The sequence below is a fragment of the Octopus sinensis genome, linkage group LG5 (assembly GCF_006345805.1).
Source record: "Octopus sinensis linkage group LG5, ASM634580v1, whole genome shotgun sequence".
In the NCBI taxonomy this organism is placed as follows: Eukaryota; Metazoa; Mollusca; class Cephalopoda; order Octopoda; family Octopodidae; genus Octopus; species Octopus sinensis.
Genome location: NC_043001.1, coordinates 116,976,613 through 117,000,691, shown reverse-complemented (window position 1 = coordinate 117,000,691; position 24,079 = coordinate 116,976,613). Strand labels below are relative to the sequence as shown.

Genomic DNA, 24,079 nt, shown 5'->3' with positions numbered 1-24,079 from the left:
CAACGACGATATTTCATTGTGTGAAAACATGATTCTGTTAGATATATGATCAGTAAATAAGTACAATTGTTTACTGTGGTTTTTTTCTCAGGTTTGGTATGGAGGAAGGGACTGCGCCCAAGACTATCACAGGCGTTCTCAGGAAATTCCAGAAAGCCCAAGGTCTGCAGACTGAGGACGCGGTTAGTGAGCTCTCTGATTGGGGGTTCACAATATGGGTGATAAGAGGAGATGAGACAAGTCTGGATGGAGATGGTTCGAGATCAGTCAGCTCTGGAAAGCTGAGGCCGCTGTAGCAGTGGTACTAGTATACATACATGCACGCGAGTACACACACATACACACACACACACACACACACACACACACACACACACACACACACATACACACTCATACACACATATGTATATAAGCCTCTGCACGCATTTTTTTTCTCTCCTTGTTTCTTTCCGTGTTTCTTTTCTGTGTATCTTTCTATTGAAGAGCGTAGGCTCGAAACGTAAAAGACTTGTTTTATTTCTATTCCTGAGCGCCATACTAATACATTTGTTTGTTTGTATTCCACCTGCCTTCGTCTTTTGTTTATTTTCATAAAGCTTCCTCCTATATATATAGCTATACGTACACATACACGCACATATACATACATACATACATACATACATACATACATACATACATACATACATGCATGCATGCATACATAAATACATACATACATACATACATACATACATACATACATACATACATACATACACACATACATACATACATACATACATACATACATACATACATACATACATACATATATACATACATACGCAAAATTTTAATGCGAGCTGCAAGTGTCATGCCGCTAATAAACTTAAATGGAAACTCTTAAAGCTTCAAATAAATGCACCTTTCTCGTTATGCAATTATCAACAACTGCACATGCCGCACATTGTAGCAGGGTACAAAAAGACTACCATGGATGTCCGCGGCCACCCTTCTCTCAGACTTAAATAGGTGTGACCAGAAAATAAATAAATTACAAGAACACTGCCGGTTCCCCCCACCCCACCCAACAGACTGTCAGTTGATCGAATATTATCAAATGGTCAACAGATAGAATTCCATGAATCTGTTAGTTGATCGAATTCCATCAAATGAAGAGTCGAAAGAATTTGATTTAGTGGACAATTGATGGCCTTTAATTACTCTCTTGTTACTCTCTTTTACTTGTTTCAGTCATTTGACTGCGGTCATGCTGGAGCACCGCCTTTAATCGAGCAACTCGACCCCGGGACTTATTCTTTTGTAAGCCCAGTACTTATTCTATCGGTCTGTTTTGCCGAACCGCTAAGTAACGGGGACATAAACACACCAGCATCGGTATGTCAAGCAATGCTAGGGGGACAAACACAGATACTGTTCAACGAATTTTTTCCCAAACAATCAGATGATAAATTTCGATGAACAGACAGATTGATGAAATTCGATCAACTGTCCAATTGATAAAAATTCGATCAACTTGACTGATCCAGAAAATTCGCAAACTTCGATCAACCGATTGATGAAATCCGATCAAGTTACTGATTGATGAAAATTATTAACTGTTTCTGCCAGTCTCCCACCATCCATTTCGAACGGTCTAAAAGTTCTCCTACCTCTGTCGACACCATAAGAAAATTAAGTACCTTCTCTTTCTCATTTATAAATATCATGTAGGAGTAAAAGAAGCAATGACAATAACCTCTTAGCTACTCCAATTTCCTGGTAAATTTTCACATACCCATAAATAGACCACCGTTCATCGGCAGATGTTATATTTCATATATTTACAATTAAGTTGAGTAAACAAACCACCTCTTCAAGTTTGACAAAAGCTGCGCAACATATAATATTTCAAAATGCATTACCAAAATTGATTGCACATGTCATTTATAACAGATGCAATCAAAATAATCATGAAAACATTGACGTGAATTTTACATGAGTGTCATATTGAAATGTAGGCTGAATCTTTTGGGGTTGTTCACACATTTCTGCTGGTAACTATCATCACATCATGGATATTCAAAAAACAATGTCTCAGCAGAGTAATAAACCTTGCTGTCTAAGATTCTCAAACATTTGAAGTTAAGCAACCGAGGGTTATACTGGAGGGCACCGAGCTTACTGACCGAATTAATTTGTTAATATTTTGAGGTACCAACATGATCCTAGTAACGGTGAAGAGTAAACGTGCTGTGAAGAGTGAAACAGTAAACGGGAGAATTGCTTAATAAACAAACATTGACTCTCTTCCTAACAGTAAAATGATAATATACAGGCTTGATATAAAACTGACAAATTCTTCATTTACACGTGGAAGTAGAATAGATACCAGTCGCTGATTTTCTCTTGTTGATCAGCAACCTGTTATGTCAGACTGCAACGATGCTTTCTGACTACACACCTTTGGTGATGTAAGTGTCAGAATTTGCTGTTATTGCAACTGAAAGTGAACGATGGTAACTTGGTTTGTGAAAATATAAAAGCTTCATGTTGAATCTATAACATCATATATACACATAACATCCATCTACACGCATGTGTGAGTGTGTGAGTGTGTGTGTGTGTGTGTGTGTGTGTGTGTGTGTGTGAGTGTGTGTGTGAGTGAGTGTGTGTATCTGTAATATATGTGACAATTATTCGGTTGCCATAATAATACGCACATGCATCCGCATACGTACGCACATGCATCCGCATATGTATAGTATTAAACAATTAAAATAAGAGTGGAGAGTTAAACAATTATTGGAAAGTCAAAGAGGATTATTGGGGGATTACCTAAATGGTGTTCGGGATATGTGCTGTGTGGTTGTTTAGGTTGTATTTAGATTTGTGCTAAAATTTGAAGGTATGGAAAAAGCGGTGGTTGTACGTACCTAGGGCCTCGTTATATTTATTTAGTAGTATTGAAGAGTTGTGCTGGAATGCCTCTTTTAGGCATAGCTTACAGGCTGAACGTTGACCTTGGTATGGAAGCCCTGAATCTATTATGGTCTATGACAAGATGTAAGGAATATTTCTATTTTTGAGATGATGTCTGTGACTGGAGAGTGTTGTGGATTTACTGTGTTTCTCGTATCTAAAAGAATTGAGATGTGCAGGAGTGGCTGTGTGGTAAGTAGCTTGCTTGCGAACCACATGGTTCCGGGATCAGTCCCACTGCGTGGCATCTTGGACAAGTGTCTTCTACTATAGCCTCGGGCTGACCAAATCCTTGTGAGTAGATTTGGTAGACGGAAACTGAAAGAAGTCCGTCGTATATATGCATATATATATATATATATATATATATATATATTATATATATATATATATATATATATATATATATATATATATGTGTGTGTGTGTGTGTGTGTGTGTGTGTGTGTGTGTGTGTGTGTTGTGTGTGTGTGTGTATGTTTGTGTGTCTGTGTTTGTCCCCCTAGCATTGCTTGACAATCGATGCTGGTGTGTTTACGTCGCCGTCAGTTAGCGGTTCGGCAAAAGAGATCGATAGAATAAGTACTGGGCTTACAAAGAATAAGTCCTGGGGTCGATTTGCTCGACTAAAGGCGGTGCTCCAGCATGGCCGCAGTGAAATGACTGAAACAAGTAAAAGAGTAAAAGAGTGCAGCGTATCGTTTAGAATTTATAGTTGATCCTATATATACATGGTTGTAGAATTGTGTAACGTTTTGAGGACGGTGCATTTATGAATTCCTATTAGAATTTACATACCACGGACAGGAAGCATTTATACCACTTCTTCACACCACTTTCCTTGGATAATGGAACTGCGACCATAACATCTTTATACATTTTTATTTTTATTTCTACCTTCATACTCCTTATTTGTTTCCTTTTCCAAAATAACCCCTCTTATTGAACTCTAGTATATCCCTCTATTTAACTATCTCACATCGTCTCTGATGAAGGAATGTACCTAATATCCCAGAAACAGCTGTAAGATTAACTTTCTCTTTATAAATGTCCTTAAAATTCCACACAGCCTTGGTTTTGTTGTCTCATTTTATTTAACACACACACACACACATACACACGTATGTATGTATGTATGTATGTATGTATGTATGTATGTATGTATAAGACAATAAATAAGTTTTGCTTCTTTTTATGGTTAAAAACCAAAATGAAGAGCTATATCGGGCTATGTAAAGTTGACCTCAAAAATCGCTATGCTAACCAAATATTTTCCTTCCAGCACAGGGCCAAAAGTAAAGCTACTTAGTTGGCTAGGCATGTATGGGGTTTAAAGTCTAGCACCACACCATATATAATCAAATGGAAAATAGTTGAAAAGTCTACACCATATGTCAATGGATAAGAAAAAATGTAGGCTATGCGTAGCTGAAGGAACACAGATACTTTTCAGATCTAAGACCTCCACTGCACTGCTGAAGTTCAGATCTGAAATTTTCAGTGAATGTAAACATATAGATAAGTTCCTGTTTGCCAATTAGGAAGTACCACCCTCTCCGGATTGAGCAATTGTACCACAAACCCCAGGCTATATTAATTTCTATTTTCCTTTTCTTTTTCCAGTGTTTTCAACCTTCCTCTATTTACAGCTACTTTCTTCTCACATTTTCTCGTATTTTCTCTTATTCCATTCTCCTGTTATAGCTTGTTATGCCATGTGGACAGAGCAGTTGTTTTCATTGCATGAAACTATTAGTTGCTTCTAAAAAAATATTCTGTGTTTATTAAATAATATTTCCCTCTCACTAGATGGAGTACTTTTTTCGTTGAACTTATCATCATAAAATAGTACGCTATATATGTATGTGTGTGTGTGTGTATGTTTGTGTGTGTGTGTGTGTGTGTGTGTGTGTGTGTGTGTGTGTGTGTGTGTGTGTGTGTGTGTGTGTACATACATATATATGTACGCATGCTGTATGTATTATATATACATATATATGTGTGTGTAAGTGTGTGTGAGAACGCATGGTCTAGTGGCTAGGGTGTCAGATTCACTATCGCGAAATCGTGGTTTCAATTCGTAGACCAGGTGGTGAGTTGTGTTCTTGGCACACAGTTCATCTGTTCAGGTTACGTCGATTTGACGGAAGGAATGAGCTAATGTGCGGCACGAAGATTTTATCACTATAAACAAATCATATGTATAGGTCATTCGGAAAAAGCTGAATGTGTGTAATATATGCGGAGTTTATGTTCTTTGTAAACAACTTGCAAAATAACCCCAAAGAAAAGGTTGATTAAAGTGAATTCATGGTGCATATTATTTCAACTCAAATTTTGTTTCAGTGTTGAGAGTTTTCGCAGCTGACGGATCTTCTGATCAATGGAACTCATCTTTTTGAGCTCTTTCAGTGTAGCGCCGACCATTCTTTTTTCAAAGGCGTTCAACACCAACACGGTGAGATTATCTTTTAAGCTGATACGGTCTTCCTTCGTCCCGGTTAAAATGAATGTTCATCAGTATCTGAATTTTCAACACCAATGGCTCAAGAGGCAAAACTTACAAGAGTGATGAGAGAAAACATCATTGATGGACTGAGCATGTCAATTAAAACTCTCCAAACAGTTCTGGTAACTGATCATTTAGTGTGACCATCGAGTATATGCCACTTTAGATTGGAGCACCATATCCTCTCAAAACGAGACCGAAAATTTTAGTGATACGAAGTACTGATAGTCGTCTCTATCGAAAGTATGGATCAATCCAAGTGGATAGGAACGCCACCAAACGTTCAGGTTTATACAACTCATTCTCTCAGTATACTGCGTGAAATAGAGTTTGTTATAAATAGCTATGCAGGGAATCCTACATTTTTGCACGCTCCCGACTATAAAACCAACGACTAACGCCAACCACTTTTCAAGTATCTCGGCTAAAATTTTACACTCTGCGTTCATCAGAGTTACGGATCTGAAACTATCGATGATATTCCCTTGTTTACACACTTGTGCAGTAACATCTGGCCCAGGTACGAATGTTCCCAGTTTGCTTGCTGCCAGTTGTGATAGACGTCTTCCATAAGAGCATCAGACAAGTCTGAAAGATATCTATAAAGTTAATAGGACAGTCCATCCAAGCATGACAATCTGCCCATTTCACAGCCACTTATCGCCAGCCTCATCTCAGTTACTGTTATCTGCTGAGACACGTCGCAGGTCGTCAATGTAGATACTAAGGTTCGCAGTCTTCACTCTTATTTCAAAGTATTTAGACAAAGTGCTACTGAAAAATCGCCCATAAGTGTCTAGAATCGAACAGTATGCGCTTTTTCATCGATATCCCTTAAAAGCCTAATTGTCACTTTGCATCCATGTCATATCTCGACTTTGTGAGTCACTTGAACAGTTGTCGATCAGGTACATTAACTTACACAACGCAACTGTCGTGTTTTGAATCGAAAAATTGTCGATTGACATTTTCGCTGCTTGCACTTGGTTACAATGCCCTTTTGCAACCTTCTGACTAGTATTCCTTTTCAACTATTGTATTATACAGCTAATTATTTATTGTACCATATCTATGCTCCTCTACTGACTCTCTTCATACAGACCCTGCTACCAATTGCTGACGCTCATGACAACTTCTGCTTAACTAGTTCACTTATCCTGTGGCCGAAAGCTTTCCATGTTGGAGATGACATGTCCAGCTACCAATAACTGTTCAAAACTTTTAGGAGATAAGAAATAGGCAATAATCACATCTTTCTCAAAGTCATTAGCAACAAAAATGAAGCAAAATCAACTTAAACCGGAAATATTCGGTATGTATTTATTTAGGTATAAAACGATGGAGAAAAACGGAGTGTTGTGAAGTTCGTTTCCATCAAGGGCGTTAGTAAAATAAAAGAAGCCACTCCCGTCTGGAAAACGAAACTGAGAATGATAATTGTTTCTAATTTAGACACAAGGCCAGCAATTCCAAGGAGAAGGATAAGTCAATATCACGATCCCAGTATGTAACTGCTGATTTCTTTTATCGACCCCGGAGAGATGAAAGGTAAAGTTGGCCTCGTTGAGATTTGAACTCAGAACGTAAAGAGCCGAAATACTGTATGGCATTTTGTTCGACGCTCAAAGGATTCTGCTAATTCATCACCTTCAAGATTTGTAATAATGGCTGTATTCACGGAGAGAAGTGTAGTCGAGTCACATTTATTCCAGCTTATCATTGGCATGTTTTACCAAATCCGAGCTGAAAGTGAAGAACAAATTCAGCCATTATTGAAATTCAATAACATTTAGTGTTTCTGACCTCAGTATGAAACCCGAGAACATTTCAGGTAAGAAGAGATGGGGGAATTGTGATAATCCGTGTTTGATAAAGACAATGATTTATATAGAATAGAAATATAAGCGCTGTGTTTATGTGTTGGCCTGGGTTTTTGTTGAATGTATGAATGTATGTTTGTCTGTACAGATAAGAGACTGTCTGGAGTATATGTGTGCGTGTGTACTTCAAGTGTGGGTGTATGCTAGCGCTAATATGAGAGAGATGGAGTTGTATGCTGAGTGTTAACAACATATTGGACGAGACAGTATGTCGCACGTGACTTTGTCTTCACACGTTCTCAGGCGGGAGGTGTCGCTGCGGATACATCATTCTCCATGGCGGCGTCCATCTCTAAGTCAGCTTTATCCTCTTTATCCGCTTCTGCGTATTTCTGAAAACGAGAGGGAAACGGTAAATGTATTACGATAGCCAGACGGATACATACGCTTAAATATATATTTATATATACATGTGAGTTTTTTTATAAATTGAAGTTTTCAGGAAAATGTACTTTCTGAACGTCCTTTTATTATCTCACACTAGCAGTATCGCCCGGCGTTGCTCGGGTTTGTAAGGGAAATAACTATATAAGCATTTTTAGAGAGTTATAGCCAAAAAATAGCAAAAAAATGCATTAAAAATGGAAAGAAAATTATGGTAATTTTTTTTTAAATCGTAGACACAGCGTAGACATTATTAGAGAGTTACTTCCCTTATATAATAGCGAAAAAATGCATTAAAATGGAAAAAAATGATGGTAATTTTTTTTTTAAATCGTAGACTTATCGTAGACGCGCGCTAATACCCAGAAGGGCTCGATATGAATGACGACTATAAGATACCCGGTTTTGGTTAAACTGCACTGCAAAATGTGGGAGTAGTTAGAAATCTAAATCGTAGGAGACAGACACACAACTTGACTTTTATATATAAAGATATTTCAAGTTCGAAAATTCAAATATTCGGTACAAGACACTTTTTATTGAGCTTTTATTTACACGATTTTTTAAAATCTCATGTTTACTTCATTCATTGTTTGCAATGCTCTCTTTCTCTCTCTCACTCCCCCCCTCTCTCTCTCTCTCTCTCTCTCTCTCTCTCTCTCTCGCACTCCCCCTCTCTCTCTCACACACACTCCAGGTTTGATTTCGTTATTACACAAATGTCATGTTAGAATTTTGCCATTTAACATGGGGCGTCAAAAAAATATGCGACCGAAAGAGAACTTTTAGCAGCAAAGCCATGACGGCAGAAAGAAAGACGGCCAACTGAATCAGATAAAACCAGAGCAAAGCGACTGAAACAAATGTCTAAATATGCATGTAGACGTAGAAATGGTTCCGTTTCTGCTACACATCGCCGACTGGTTAGAGTATCTCGAGAGGAGAATATTCGGATCTTTTCGGTTTGAACGGCAGTTTTTTCTAGCGGTGTCATATGAAATTGTCACCCATAATTATGACCCTAGTATCGATCTATTGCATTTCAATCTATTTTAGGGTTAGGGTTGGTTAGGGTTAGTTAGGGTTAGTTAGGGTTGGGGTTAGGGTTAGGGTTAGGGGTGGGGGGAAGGGTATATTTTTTTCTTCACAAATGTAAATAAACCCAATCTGTTTCTTAAATGAGGGACATATTCATACGGCACAGAATGTTTTTTACCTCAATGGACGTCATCGATTGGTTGAAATTGCAGAAATTGAAGAAAAAAAACAACAAATATCTTACAAACTATAGAATTTTCTCAATAAAGCCAAGAGAAAAAGATGTTTTATAAACACATTCTACCAGTATACGAAGTTTAAAATTATGTTAAAAACTGCCGTTCAAACCGAAAAGATCCGAATATTCTGCTTCAAAATAAGACACTGATTCAGTTTTCACCGTCTATGACTGTTCAGTTGCCTATTGATAATCAGTATCAAATGGGAAGCCTTCCAAACTTCCAGTGAGATAGAAACAGAAACACCACTGCCAACAAACAAGGTACTGAGAGTACAGACAGGAAAAAAACTTTTCAACTAGGAAGAATTCTGTCAAAGGATTAGCAATAAAAAGCAGTTTTGATAATTTTCAAGAACAGGCTGTCCTGTCTATTGTACAGCTACATAATGCAGGGAGTCTCTTTGACAATGTTTCTTCATACAGCAAAGCTTACATATGGGCTGCTGAATTGAAATCTCTATGCTGCTTTGAGGGGAAGGTAAAACTTGACAAACTGCTTCCCCTACGTAGTTAGACTACATTAATGTTTGTTTAAAAAAGAGATATTATGACTGCGATTAAATAATGAAAGCAATATTTACTAAGCAAGTGACGACTATTATACAAAGAAATAATTTGACGTAAAATATCATAAAAATTATGAGAATTGGGAATCAAATGTGAAAATATTATCAAGTGGCTAGCAGAAAACCACCCGGGACGGTCTTTCTGCTAGTGTAAGTAATGTTCGTAGCCATTTCAACACTTCAACATGGCTGCCCTTTCGAACGAATTTTACTGCGATTTTTTAACCCCCAAGAGGACGTCTCTGCTAGCTGGTTACCATTTTTGCTTATATATATATATATATATATATATATATATATATATATATATATGTATATATATATTATTAATAGTTAGGGAATGTAATAATTCCAACCTAACAGGGAAAAACTTTCAATTTAGCATACTAAATCAAAATTCACAATATATTATATATATAGGCGCAAGAGTGGCAGTGTGGTATGTAGCTTGCTTATCAGCCACATGGTTCCGGGTTCAGTCCCACTGTGTGGCATCTTGGGCAAGTGTCTTCTGCTATAGCCCCGGACTGACCAATGCCTTGTGAGTGGATTTGGTAGACGGAAACTGAAAGAAGCCTGTCGTATATATGTATATATGCGTGTGTGTGTTTGTGTGTCTGTGTTTGTTCCCCTAGCATTGCTTGACAACCGATGCTGTGGTGTTTACGTCCCCGTCACTTAGCGGTTCGGCAAAAAGAGACCGATAGAATAAGTACTGGGCTTACAAAAGAATAAGTCCCAGGGTCGATTTGCTCAACTAAAGGCAGTGCTGCAGCATGGCCGCAGTCAAATGACTGAAACAAGTAAAAGAGAAAAGAGAAAAAATAAAAGAGATATATAAAATTTAGAGACAAAACGCTATTTAGATATTCCATCAATAGTGTAAAAGATATTATCTATAATAACCACATAGAAATTAATTAAATATCTTATAATTATTATTCCAAAAAATTTTCAGAATAATAATTATAAGATATTTAATTAATTTCTATGTGGTTATTATAGATAATATCTTTTCACTATTGATGGAATAACTAAATAGCGGTTTGTCTCTAAATTCTATATACATGCACACACACACACACACACACATATATATATTCTTTTATTCTTTTACTTGTTTCATTCATTTGATTGCGGCCATACTAGAGCACCGCCTTTAGTTGAGCAAATTGACCCCAGGGTTTATTCTTTGTAAGCCTAGTACTTATTCTATCGGTATCTTTTGAAGAACTGCTAAGTTACGGGGGTGTAAACATACCAACATCGGTTGTCAACTCATGTTGGGTGACAAACGCAGACACAAGCATATACACACTTATATATATATATATATATATATATATATATATATATATATATATATATATATACGTACGTACATACATAATACATACATACATAATACATACATACATACGTACATACACACACACACACACACACACCACACACACACACACACATACACACACACACACACATATATATATATATATATATATATACGAGGGTCTTCTTTCAGTTTCCGTCCACCAAGTCCACTCACAAGGCTTTGGTCGGCTCGAGGCTATAGTAAAAGACACTTGCCCAAGGTGCCACGCAATGGGATTGAACCCGGAACCATGTGGTTCGAAAGCAAGCTACTTACCACACAGCTATTCCATATATATAAACTGCCTTCCGCAGTTAAAGATAATGAAATTTTGAGTGGATATACCTGATCTCTGCAACATAAGGAGTAAACAAATAAATCACTGAGGTTAGTTACTCCGAGGTGTCATCTGCATGAACAGTAATAGTTCAGTTAAACTTTACATATTTGATATAGTGAACATCATAAATCTAACAAGAGATATTAATGAGGTGAGGAAAAGATAAAACCAGCTGAAAGACTAAGATTATTTTAATCATATCATCAATGTTCATTTCAACCTCTCGAAGGAATTTAACTTGAATTACTTACATTTTCGTGCTTCACACCGAAGTATAGCTTCTTCCTTATTCTCTCAGGCAGGCATGGACAAAAAACATCAAAGATAGGACAGATGTATTTTGGATCTATATCTTCTGGATTGTTGGCCCCTTAAAAGAATAAAGAAAAACAATATTAGTAAAAGGAATTTTGTAAATCTTTCCACTGTATGACTCCGGATTTGTTCCTACTACACAGCTCCTTCGGCATGCCGCAGTAATTGTGAAGAAATCTATTGGAGGAACTGTTCCTGTTTTTAGGGTCAGACCTTTATTGTTTCTTTCAGCAACAACGCTTTGTCCTTGGGTGCTTTTAGTGCAGTCCACTCCCTTGCAAACATTCAGGTCAGGTTTGTAATGAACATGTTATATTACTGAATTTTGAATTTGAAATATGTACAGTAGTATACCAAACTTAACCCTTTCACGAACCAAACTTGATGCCGTAACAGAATGTACTAAAACAAGAGTTTGAATCAAGTCATATATCAGATGACCTAAAAACCAGAATACCGAGAGTTGAAAGAAAACCATAATTTTGAAAGATCAAAACTCTGAACATTAAAATATTTTAGGACAAAAAAAAAAGAAGAAAGGGTAAGAAGAAAATTTTGGGTAACTTTAGCCAATCGAAAGCCACGGACATATTGATATAAACTGTAAATAAATGTCTTTTAAGGCTGATTTTCTTACTTTCCGCTAAAATATTTCAAAATTTGATATTTAGATCTTTCGATGAATTCGATATTTTGAGTTTTCAGTCTTTCGAGCTTTCAGTATTCTGACTGTTCAATTATCTGAAATTTGGACATCACACGTTCGGCCTTCTAACGTTCGGCCTTCTTACATTCGGTAGGTGTACAGAAATGATTCAATTTGATACAGTAATTACAATGTACCAAATTTGATACTGTAATACCTCAAGAACAGTACCACCGATAATACGCATTGTCTCACGAGTAAATGAGAAAGCCCCTAAATGATCGATCGACACAGGATGATGACGTACAAATAGATTCGGTAGAGAGGCGGACAGAATATCAGAACATATTGAGTTACGCTTCTCTACGTTGCAAGCTCAAATCCCGTCAAGGTTGAGTTTTCTTTACAACTCTTCGGAGTTGATATAATTAATGTATTTCTCCACTACATTAGAAAAGCTGGTCAGCCAGACTTCGTTCTCACTGAGTTGTTACCGCAGTGACTGATTTTTGCTTGTGGTATGCTTGCTTATATAACTATCCAGAAGGATAGACATACCATTGAGAACAATAGATTTAGTTGGTGGTCTTGTTATCTATTCTAGCTTTTGGTGAAGTAGAAGAGGTTAGAAAGGGTCAAGTGATGAAGACATTATTTCGGCCTAGCTAAAGGCATCTGGAAAATGTAAAACTGCTGTCAGAGAAAAGCCATTGTTCTGTTGCTGTGTTAATTTGAATTTGGCTGTGGTGGATCGAATCCACTTCATACACGCAAGATTCGCTACATAACTAATGTATTTCTCCACTATATTAAAAATCTCTTCTGGTTCAAGAGTATAAAATTGCAGGTGAAGGGTTCGGAGTTTATTGCACTCTGCATCACTTCAGAAAGGTTTAGAAGCACCTCAACTTGCTTATATAACACATACAGACAAATTAACAAACATACTTTTACCAACACCTTATCACACTTACCGGTTGCAAAACTGACAGCAAGGCCCACAAGTATAACAATAGCGAAAGCCATTACGTTATACCAAAGATACGATACGCTGTATAGTCCCTCCATACCAGTTCTGTAAATAAAGGAATAAAATGTTTATTCATTTCAACTATTACAACATTACGTATTAGCATAAAACATTGTTATTGTAATAAATCAATTAAGCGTAAAGGTGCAGGAGTGGCTGTGTGGTAAGTAGCTTGCTAACCAACCACATGGTTCCGGGTTCAGTCTCACTGCGTGGCACCTTGGGCAAGTGTCTTCTGCTATAGCCTCGGGCCAACCAAAGCCTTGTGAGTGGATTTGGTAGACGGAAACTGAAAGAAGGCCGTCGAATATATGTATTTATATATATATATATATAATATATATATATATATATATATATATATATATATATATATATGTATATATATATATATGCGTGTGTGTGTTTGTGTGTCTGTGTTTGTCCCCCTAGCATTGCTTGACAACCGATGCTGGTGTGTTTATGTCCCCGTCACTTAGCAGTTCGGCAAAAGAGACCGATAGAATAAGTACTGGGCTTACAAAAGAATAAGTCCCGGGGTCGAGTTGTTCGATTAAAGGCGGTGCTCCAGCATGGCCGCAGTCAAATGACTGAAACAAGTAAAAGAGTAAAGAGTAAAGGTATTCAGCTTAAAATCAAATTTAAAATTATCATCAGAACGAATCTGAGACCAAAACGAACAACGAAGCGTATCAATCCAACGCAAACCTTCCTATCTACCGCTACCAAATGATAGTTGTTCTATGGTGTATTTGGTAAGGGTCGCCTAGCAAAAAATAAATTTGTGGTTCTAAGCATGTCAGTTATCTTGTTCTTTTCAGCCTGTCTGTATCTATCTATCTAGCAAGCTAGCAATATACTATTTCTTTCCAGTCATCTGTGATGATTATCAGAGTTAGTTCTCCACCTCTGGAATGAAACCACTCACAACGCCCGGTCTGGGAATCGAAACCGCGATCCTATGACCGCGAGTCCGCTGCCCTAACCACTGGGCCATTGCGCCTCCACAATTATAGCATTACGTATGTAGTCTGTGGCAGAAAAATATCAAAGATTTTTTAAGAAAGAAAATTATCAGTACTTACGGATAAACAAATTCTGGCAATACGGATTTATTCACTATTGTGACATTTTCAGCTAAAGTTGTAATATTGATTCCACATCCCGCAACGCTGACTGGTGGCATGTATGCTCTGACTTTCGAACTGTAATGGCCGACTGAGATCCAAGTCATTATAGAAATACTAGATAAGATACCGGCGAGAGCTCCCTATAAATATGTATTGCAAAATGTAAAGCCAGACCATACAATTAGATATATAAATCTTATACACAAGTACACATGTAGACAGAGACATAGTCACCAATACATATTCAGAAAGAGGAAGACATAGACACGAGTGGTCATATACACACAGAGATATAAACACTAGCACATTTATTGACAGAGAGACGTGAAAAGAGGTACATACGTTGACAGAGAAATATAGACAACAATATATGTGTAGACAGAGTCTCAGACACAGGTGCCTATGGAGAGAGAGGTGGGAGAAGACAAGAGGGGTGAGAGATTAGTCCGTATAAAGACAAAGACCTAGATACCAAGACATGTAGAAATAGATGCATAGACATGTAGAAGTAAACGTGTAGATGACGTTTAGATTGCGAGAAAAAAACATGAACGTTAATAAGACAGAATAGAGTAAAGGATCTTTTCGGTTTGAACGGCAGTTTTTAACATAATTTCTAGGTAACTAAAAAATTTTAAACTTCGTATACTGGTAGAATGAGTTTATAAAACATCTTTTTCTCTTGGCTTTATTGAGAAAATTCTATAGTTTGTAAGATATTTGTTGTTGTTTTTTTTATTCAATTTCTGCAATTTCAACCAATTGAGGTAAAAAAAACATTCTGTGTCGTATGAATATGTCCCTCGTTTAAGAAACAGATTGGGTTTATTTACATTTGTGAAGGAAAAAAGATACCCTTCCCCCACCCCTAACCCCAAAACAGATTGAAATGCAATAGATCGATACTTGAGTCATAATTATGGGTGACAATTTCATATGACACCGCTAGAAAAAACTGCCGTTCAAACCGAAAAGATCCTAAAGTAAATTATGTAATTGCTTAAATACTTACCCAAGCATTTGCCCACGGAAAGATCATTCCAAGAGTAAATAGTCCGAGCATTGGTGATGATAAACAACCATAAAGAGCCAATGCCGCCTGCAACGGCAAAATTCTATGTTATTTATGTTATACTAGCAGTATCGCCCGGCGTTGCTCGGGTTTGTAAGGGAAATAACAATAAAGCATTTTTAGAGAATTATAGCCAAAAAATAGCAAAAAAATGGAAAAAAAATTATGGTAAATTTTTTTTGAGAGTTAAAAAGGTCGAGTTGCGTCCCCTAGACAGTCTGTGGTTTGTTTCTGATTCTCGACCCCATGTCGAATTTATCGATTTTTTTCAGAACTGGGGGAACTTTTCAAAATTTTCGCTGCGTTAGTTTTGAATTATGACATTGGGCTATGTGTGTGTCAAGTTTCATCAGAATCGGTTGAAAGCCGTGGTCAGGGTGAGGGTACAACCTAACAGACACACAGACACGCAGACAGACAAACTGCCGTTTATATAGAGAGAGATTACATAGAGTAAAACTTTATACGGTAATACATTTATGTAGTGCAGTGGTTCTTAATTTAGCTAGCAGTGTCTCCTTGAGGGTGGCAAATGTCAAAGTGGCGCCATAAGGAACGTTGTTTGGGATGAATAGTCGGAATTATACCAGTAGGAGATTGTGTCACCGGTCAGCAAAAAAAAAAACTTGACTAATGATGCGCCCAGGGCCTATATAATTGCGTGTGGTGTGTGTGTGGGGGGGGGGGTGCGTGTGTGCACTCGCACAATTAGCTGCTGCCGATTGAAAATATTTTCTTTTTAATTATAAGAATTTAAAAACTTCGAGAGATATGTAGTTAATTATTTTTAACGGTGGAACTCGAAGCAGATAAAGCTATTAGATTATAGGGTGTAGAGTCGAAGGTTTCCAATGGGACTCGAAGTGACATCTGTGAATATGACAGACTGTTAGCCATTATACCAAAGCGACACTTCCAACTTTCTCCGCCCATTCAAAAGCTTTGCTCTACCAAGAGTTTAGAAACTTCTAGAAATATGAAGTAAATTATGTTTAACGGTGGAAATCGAAGTAGATAAAGCTATAAATAAGAGCGTGCAGAATATTAAGTTAAAAACTCAGGACTACATGATTGCGAATCGACCTTCTTAACCAATTGGCCATCACAACGTTCATCCGTCAGAGATTGGTAAAATAAAGCACCAGTCCACAACGTTGGATTAGTGGTGTAGCGTACGCTCAGTGAAATTCTCTCTCTCTGACATATATAACATAAATATGGACGTAGCAGATAACAGCTAACTTTCGGCCGCTTGGACCCTGTTGTGTCCACTACTCTGATTGGTTGGTTTTGGCACAGTTTGTCTCTTACTCTATTACGCGCCAATGTGCAACCCAACCAATCGCAGCCTTCTGATAAGGTCCCATGACTCAGTTTTCTAAAGCTAAATTATAGGCTCCGTTTGAGCCTATAATTTGCTATAAAACACAGTGATTCATCGAGTCGAGCGTCTTTGGTTCTAGACCACTGACCACAACCCGTTCCAGCGACATAGCCAGTTCCAGCGACTACATCAGCAACAACTTGGAGAATCAACTCGTTCGTACAGCAGCGTATTCCGGACCTCCACCTTCGTCGCTTTCATCTTAATGTCGCCTTCATCTTAACGTCGCCTCCATCTCCGTCGCCTTCATCTTATCGACGCCAACAACAGCTCTACGTACACAGCAACTCGCTTTGGTTTAACTTCTTACTGTTTGTGAATACTTCACCATGGTTAACAGTAAGCTCAACTTGAGGGAATTTCCTGTATCAAGTAACCGGCACAGCATAGTAGCCACAACCTCTTACACGTCACGTGATTCAACCGGCTCTGCCATTGTAGCCACAACTTCTTGTTACAGAACTTCAACTATTGTGTACCTTACTACGAACTGGTGTTTATCTTCATTGTGTCTGAACTTCTAGCGTCCTGTTATAGACTCTTTCTATTGCTCTGTATTTTATCTCACACGCATACACCCTTGTGTGTACACACATACACATTATTGTATGCTTGACGGCCTGTCAATTATTGTTCTTATTATATATGTACTTATGACGCACACACAGACACACACTCTGCTAACGTCTAAATAAAACCTTTCTCTTAACATTCTACGGTTGTATCATCTTTCTTTTTTCCTCCTGGCGCTCTTTTTCATTTTTTCCATTGTTAGCTTTTATTGTAAGTGACCGTGCGGTGTATCAAAGGAGCGTTCATTCGTCACATCTCCTTTCGCACGGTCGTTCTACAGTGGAATTGAGTGACGGACGAGATGTCTTCTGCTATTCGTCCTTACTCTTCGCATTCTGAGTTCATAGGTAGTAAGCAGACTTACAGTACTTTCCGACATACAAGTCAAATTTTTCTGATCAAAAATTTAGTCCCCAAAGACGTAGGTCAGCTTCTACACTAAGACGACGTTCGAGAACCAAAAATGCCATGTGAAATGTGGTAGGATTTGGAAACACAAAGATGATATTCGAATGTTTACACTATACTCCGAATCTAGTGGAGGCGCAATGGCCCAGTGGTTAGGGCAGCGGACTCACGGTCATAGGATCGCGGTTTCGATTCCCAGACCGGGCGTTGTGAGTGTTTATTGAGCGAAAACACCTAAAAGCTCCACGAGGCTCCGGCAGGGGATGGTGGTGATCCCTGCTGTACTCTTTCACCACAACTTTCTCTCACTCTTACTTCCTGTTTCTGTTGTACCTGTATTTCAAAGGGCCGGCCTTGTCACTCTCTGTGTCACGCTGAATATCCCCGAGAACTACGTTAAGGGTACACGTGTCTGTGGAGTGCTCAGCCACTTACAGGTTAATTTCACGAGCAGGCTGTTCCGTTGATTCGGATCAACCGGAACCCTCATCGTCGTAACCGACGGAGTGCTTCCATCCATCCCATACTCCGAATCTATAATTCCTGTTAATATCACTGCCTTTAGTGACAACATTCTGTTGCAAGTATTCAGGTATGGTCTCCGATTTGAGGTAACTTCTCGCATCCTTCCACCTGTTTCAGAGGCTCTGAAGCATAAAGTTTCACGGATGCTGTCTAAACAGGATAAATATTAAAAAGTTCCTGAACATGAACATATTTTTTCTATCGACAGCTGGAAATTACATCCTCGCGTACATAAATTCATACACAACTCAACATCCACACACACACACACGCACGCGCGCGCGCACTCATGAGCACACGTGTACTCAACCAGCCGGTGAGTTGGTCTCAATGCGATCATTCAAATTACTTGCACAACAGAGATAATTCAATAAATATTTCTCATTCACTGAGACAAACTGACTGCTGAATGGATAGCTTATGGCGGACGTGGATTCGTGTCAGATGTTTCATTGTGCCTTTATAAACAAGGCACATGATTCTTGGAGTGTGTGTGTGTGTGTGTGTGTGTGTGTGTGTGTGTGTGTGTGTGTGCGTGCGCGTGTATGTTTGTGTATGTGTCTGTGCTCGAGCGCGCGCACGCCGGAAAAATATGTAAGCATTTACGAGAAAACCAAGACAAGTGCTTTCGAACAAACACCTCTCTTAACATTTGTTCCACTCGAAATGCAAAGGTAATCCCCTGTCATTTTCACCATCATAAATGCCGTCAAGCCTGCTGGAAACCCGTTCCCAACGATGCTATTGTTCACAGAAATTTAAGAGAAACTGTTCTGTAACCTTTACATAAGTAAAACATGTTCTATAATTGTAGTACAAACACAACATCGAATTTCCGGAACCGTTAGTTTCAAGTCACTCCGTATTGCGGATTTTTCCGAACCAGTGGTGGTTACCTCGGTAACACACTCGAAATTAAACAAATAATAAATTTATTTAAATAAAATGCAGGTACCTATTCATTAGTATAAATTATATTAAGTCTGTGTAAAGTATCAGTACTAGTCTGGCGACTGCGGAAATTAGTGCAGATTATAAGAGATTCCGGACCCTAAATGTCCAGAAAGCCATTGTTGTAATCGTACCTCAAATGGTCTTTAATCTCTGCTTTTAACAATTCTTACTTTTCCAAGAAAAGCACAAAGTCTCACATTTAGACTTGTCGATCCTAGAAAGATGAAAGGCAAATCTGACCCCGGCAGGATCCCAAATCAGAAAATTATGAATTGCAAATAAATGCCGTTAAATATTCTATCCGACACTGCCGTGTCGACGAATCCACATCTCTACATCTCGCAAAAATTTTTACTGGTAAAAGATGATGAGCTGACAGAATCATAAGCATGCCTATAGTTCTGGGGTCAAATTCCACCGAGGTCGACTTTACCTTTCGTCCTTTCGGGGTCGATAAAATAAATACCAGTTGAACACTGGAGTCGATGTAATCGATTTAATCTCTCCCTCCAACTTGCTGGCTTTGTGCCAAAATTTGAAACCAATATTATTTACTGGAGGAACCGTAAGAGCGTCGTACAAAATGCTGTATCGTATTTGTCTCAATTCTTTTCTTTATGTTTTGAGTTCAAATCCCACGGAGGTCAAGTTACCTTTCATCATTCGAAGTCCATATGATAAAGTACCAGTCAAGAACGGAGGAAAAATAATCGAATACACATTTTCCTCAAATTTAAAACTTTGTACTTCTAAGAAAAATAAATATTGAGGAAATCATTTAGAATACAGTGTCACTTACTTGAAGAATTCCACCAAGTTTCGAGGCACCGACTGTTGCTGCCAAACACAAGACGCCCAAACACAGAGCTGGAATTTAAAATAGGATATCAATCTGATAACTTACTGAGATCAATTCTATTTCAAAAAGTACCGGACTTAGACTTAGTGAAGGGGATAAGCTACATCAAGCTTGCACTTTGGTTAAAGTTTTACACTAAAAGATCTCACAAAAATTCGAAATCACAAATGCATTTTGATTATTTTGAGTCCTCTGCAGATTAAGCCTAGCAAGCTACTGCTTGTTTAGCATGTGCCAAACTCCAGTACTGTATATAAGTACGTGGTGGAGGTGCATAACTTAGTCAGCATCATGATCGTAAGATTGTGGTTTCGATTCCTTGACCGGGTGAGTCGTTGTGTTCTTGAGCAAAACACTTCATTTCACGTTGCTCCAGTCCACTCAGCTGGCAAAAAATGAGTAACGCTGCGATGGACTGGCGTCCCGTCCAGCTGGAAAACACATACGCCATTGAAACCGGGAAACTGGACCCATGAGCCTGGCTAGGCTTTAAAAGGGCGATTTATTTTTTATTATATACGTACGTGCACACACATATTTAAATATATATATATATATCAATATATATATGTGTGTGTGTGTGTGTGTGTGTATGTATGTACGTATGTTTGTTTGTGTGTGTGTGTGTGCGCGCGCACGTGTGTATGCGTGTGTGTGTGTGTGTGTGTGTGCGCGCGCACGTGTGTATGCGTGTGTGTGTGTGTGTGTGTGTGTGGATGTATGTACGTAATCATGTGATCGAGCAGACTATCGGATACTGCTCTACATAGCTGGTCACAATGCATTGCTTCTAGCTTTCGAATGATATCATCCCGCTGGCTAGTCGAGCAAGCCAACATTCCTCCCGATCGGAAGGTTTAGCCCGTCGCAGGGTTGCCTGTTTAGAGCTAAGCGGATTGGAGCAACGTGAAATGAAGTGTCTTGTTCAAGAACACAACGCGGTGCTCAGTCCGAGAATCGAATCCACGATATAGCGATCTTAAGTGCAACACTCTAACCATTAGGCCACGCGCCCTCATATGGGCGCAGGCGCGCGCACACACACATTATCTATCTATCAATCTATCTATCTATCTATCTATCTATCTATATATATATATATATTATATATATATATATAATATATATATATATACACACAGTGAAGCCTTAGCGTGGAGATTCTACCCTCACTCCATTAGGCTTCTACGGATTGTGAAGCCGTTATCCGTAGCTTCTTTAGCATGTCTAAAACTGGCACACGCCTTAGCAATCTCTGTGGCAGCAAATCTATAAATCTAAATAGTCAAAGGAGTTAGATGTCAGTTTTTAAAGCGTGATCGCTTACATCCCATAAAACGAGCTAATAAAAGAGCTTCGATCTGCTAGAACTGTTAGTCAAACCTCTCCCACATCATCCTCAACTATCTTCTGAAGCAAGGACATATTGAATCAGACCATAGTCTGAGATATGCTATATCTGAAAATACAGGAAAGCTATGGCTAGAATGTCTTTGGTCATAGATATGTTTTTTTACCAAAGTTAAACAGGAGTTACCCAGCAACTGGCCCTCCATCAGTTACGACGACGAGGGTTCCAGTTGATCCGATCGAGGGAAAATCCTGCTCGAGAAATTAACGTGCAAGTGGCTGAGCATTCCACAGACATGCGAACCCTTAACGTAGTTCTCAAGGAGATTCAGCATGACACAGAATGTGACAAAGCTGGCCTTTTTGAATCACAAGTACAACTCATTTTTTGCTAGCTTTGTGGACTGGAGCAACGTGAAATAAAGTGTCTTGTTCAAGGACATAACGCGCCACCGGGAATCGAACTCACGACCTTACGATCCTGAACCCTACCCACTAAGTCACGTGCCTTCACATAGTTAAACATCATCAACAACAATAACAAGAGCAATAGAATATCTTAAATTATTAGTTGTTTGTTTTTTTATTGTTACCTATTTCTTTACTACCCACAAGGGGCTAAACACAGAGAGGACAAACAAGGACAAACGGATTAAGTCGATTATATCGACCCCAGTGCGTAACTGGTACTTATTTAATCGACCCCGAAAGGATGAAAGGCAAAGTCGACCTCGGCGGAATTTGAACTCAGAACGTAACGGCAGACGAAATACGGCTACGCATTTCGCCAGGCGTGCTAACGTTTCTGTCGGGTTCGTAATCAAGGATTGAAACCCCAGTCTTTATGTTCGTTTCCGTTGTCGAGGATTGTGCTCTTAGAAATCTATTCATTGAGCCTGCTGTATTTGCCATCATCTTAGGTTATGCAAAGATGAATCCAGATAAGCTCATTCAATTCTAATTCCAGTGAGTTAGTTCAGCTTTAACACTGGTATATATTAGGCGGTGTGTTGGCAGAATCGTTAGCACGCCGGGCGAAATGCGTAGCCGTATTTCGTTTGCCGTTACGTTCTGAGTTCAAGTTCCGCCGAGGTCGACTTTGCCTTTCATCCTTTCGGGGTCGATTAAATAAGTACCAGTTACGCCCTGGGGTCGATATTCGTCTTTATCCGCTTGTCTATCCTCGTTTGTCCTCTCTGTGTTTAGCCCCTTGTGGGTAGTAAAGAAATAGGTATATATTAGTGATACCTTTTTAAGCGGAATGTTAGTGGCATCTCTCTCGCTGGTCATGGAAATGCCATGGGCAGCGCCCTTTATTCAGGACCTAGAAAGTAAAAATTTCTTTTAAAAATCATTGAAAATCTCGCATCTTACCCAAAATTTTTGTAGCAATCGTTGATTTTGCATCGGACATTCCTTTAAGACAGTACGGTTTCAAGAAATCTTGGAAAATCACAGCAGACAGAGAATTCATTCCTGCAGCGATGGTGCTGTAAAATAAGATGGTTAGGTACATCTGTGATACGTGTGTGTATATAGTTACGCATATGTACATATATGTGTGTGCGTGCGTGAGCATGTGCATGTGTATGTGTGTGAGAGAGTGTGTATGTGTTGTGTTGGTAGCTTAATTGAATATACATACATACATACATACATACATACATTACATACATACATACATACATACATACATACATACATACATACATACATACATACATACATACACACATAGATACATACACACATACATACATACATACGTACGTGTATGTGTGTGTGTGTGTATTATGTTCAGTTATGACAAAAACAATTTTACATTAATCGAATGGGTGGATCTTTTCGGTTTGACCGGCAGTTTTTAAAAATAATTTCCACGTAACTAAACACTTTTAAACTTCGTATACTGGTAGAATGTGTTTATAAAACATTTCTTTCTCTTGGCTTTATTGAGAAAATTCTATAGATTGTAAGGTATTTGTTGTTTTTTTCTTCAATTTCTGCAATTTCACCCAATCAATGACGTCTATTGAGGTGAAAACATTCTGTGCCGTATGAATATATCCCTCGTTTAAGAGAGAGATTGGGTTTATTTACATTTCTGAAGAAAAAAAATACCCTTCCCCCTACCCCTAACCCTAACTAACCCTAACTCTAACCCTAACCCGAAAACAGATTGAAATGCAATAGATCGATACTAGGGTCATAATTATGGGTAACAATTTCATATGGCACCGCAAGAAAAAACTGCCGTTCAAACCGAAAAGATCCGAATGGGTTACTCTATACTTTTGTAGAGTACAAATTTATTATTGCTTATATCCACTTTAATGAGGCTGTCCTCTAAGCGACAGCGATACTACCATTTAACCCCAGGAAGACATCTCCCCCAGCTGGTTCACTCAGTGCGCTTCTCGCATCCAATATTTATTGCAAACAAACAAACGCGCGCACACACACACACGCATACACACACGCACGTTCGCAAATACTCTCGTACATGAACACATACACATGCTTCCGCATACAT

The 24,079-nt window shown here is 38.5% G+C and overlaps 1 protein-coding gene across 1 annotated transcript in view; it reads right to left on the bottom strand.

Annotated features, from left to right (window-relative positions):
- Window positions 1-6,765: 6,765 nt before the first annotated feature.
- The window catches only part of LOC115212346 (sodium-coupled monocarboxylate transporter 2), a 77,466-nt gene continuing 60,152 nt past the window's right edge, over window positions 6,766-24,079 (bottom strand). Inside the window, exons 9-15 of the mRNA XM_029781215.2 lie at window positions 22,921-23,036; window positions 20,137-20,204; window positions 15,434-15,520; window positions 14,377-14,561; window positions 13,236-13,336; window positions 11,552-11,670; window positions 6,766-7,688 (exon numbers count right to left, since the gene is read on the bottom strand). Coding sequence (XP_029637075.1) covers window positions 7,596-7,688; window positions 11,552-11,670; window positions 13,236-13,336; window positions 14,377-14,561; window positions 15,434-15,520; window positions 20,137-20,204; window positions 22,921-23,036 — 769 coding nt within the window. The 3' untranslated portion in view covers window positions 6,766-7,595. The remainder of the gene's footprint in view (window positions 7,689-11,551; window positions 11,671-13,235; window positions 13,337-14,376; window positions 14,562-15,433; window positions 15,521-20,136; window positions 20,205-22,920; window positions 23,037-24,079) is intronic.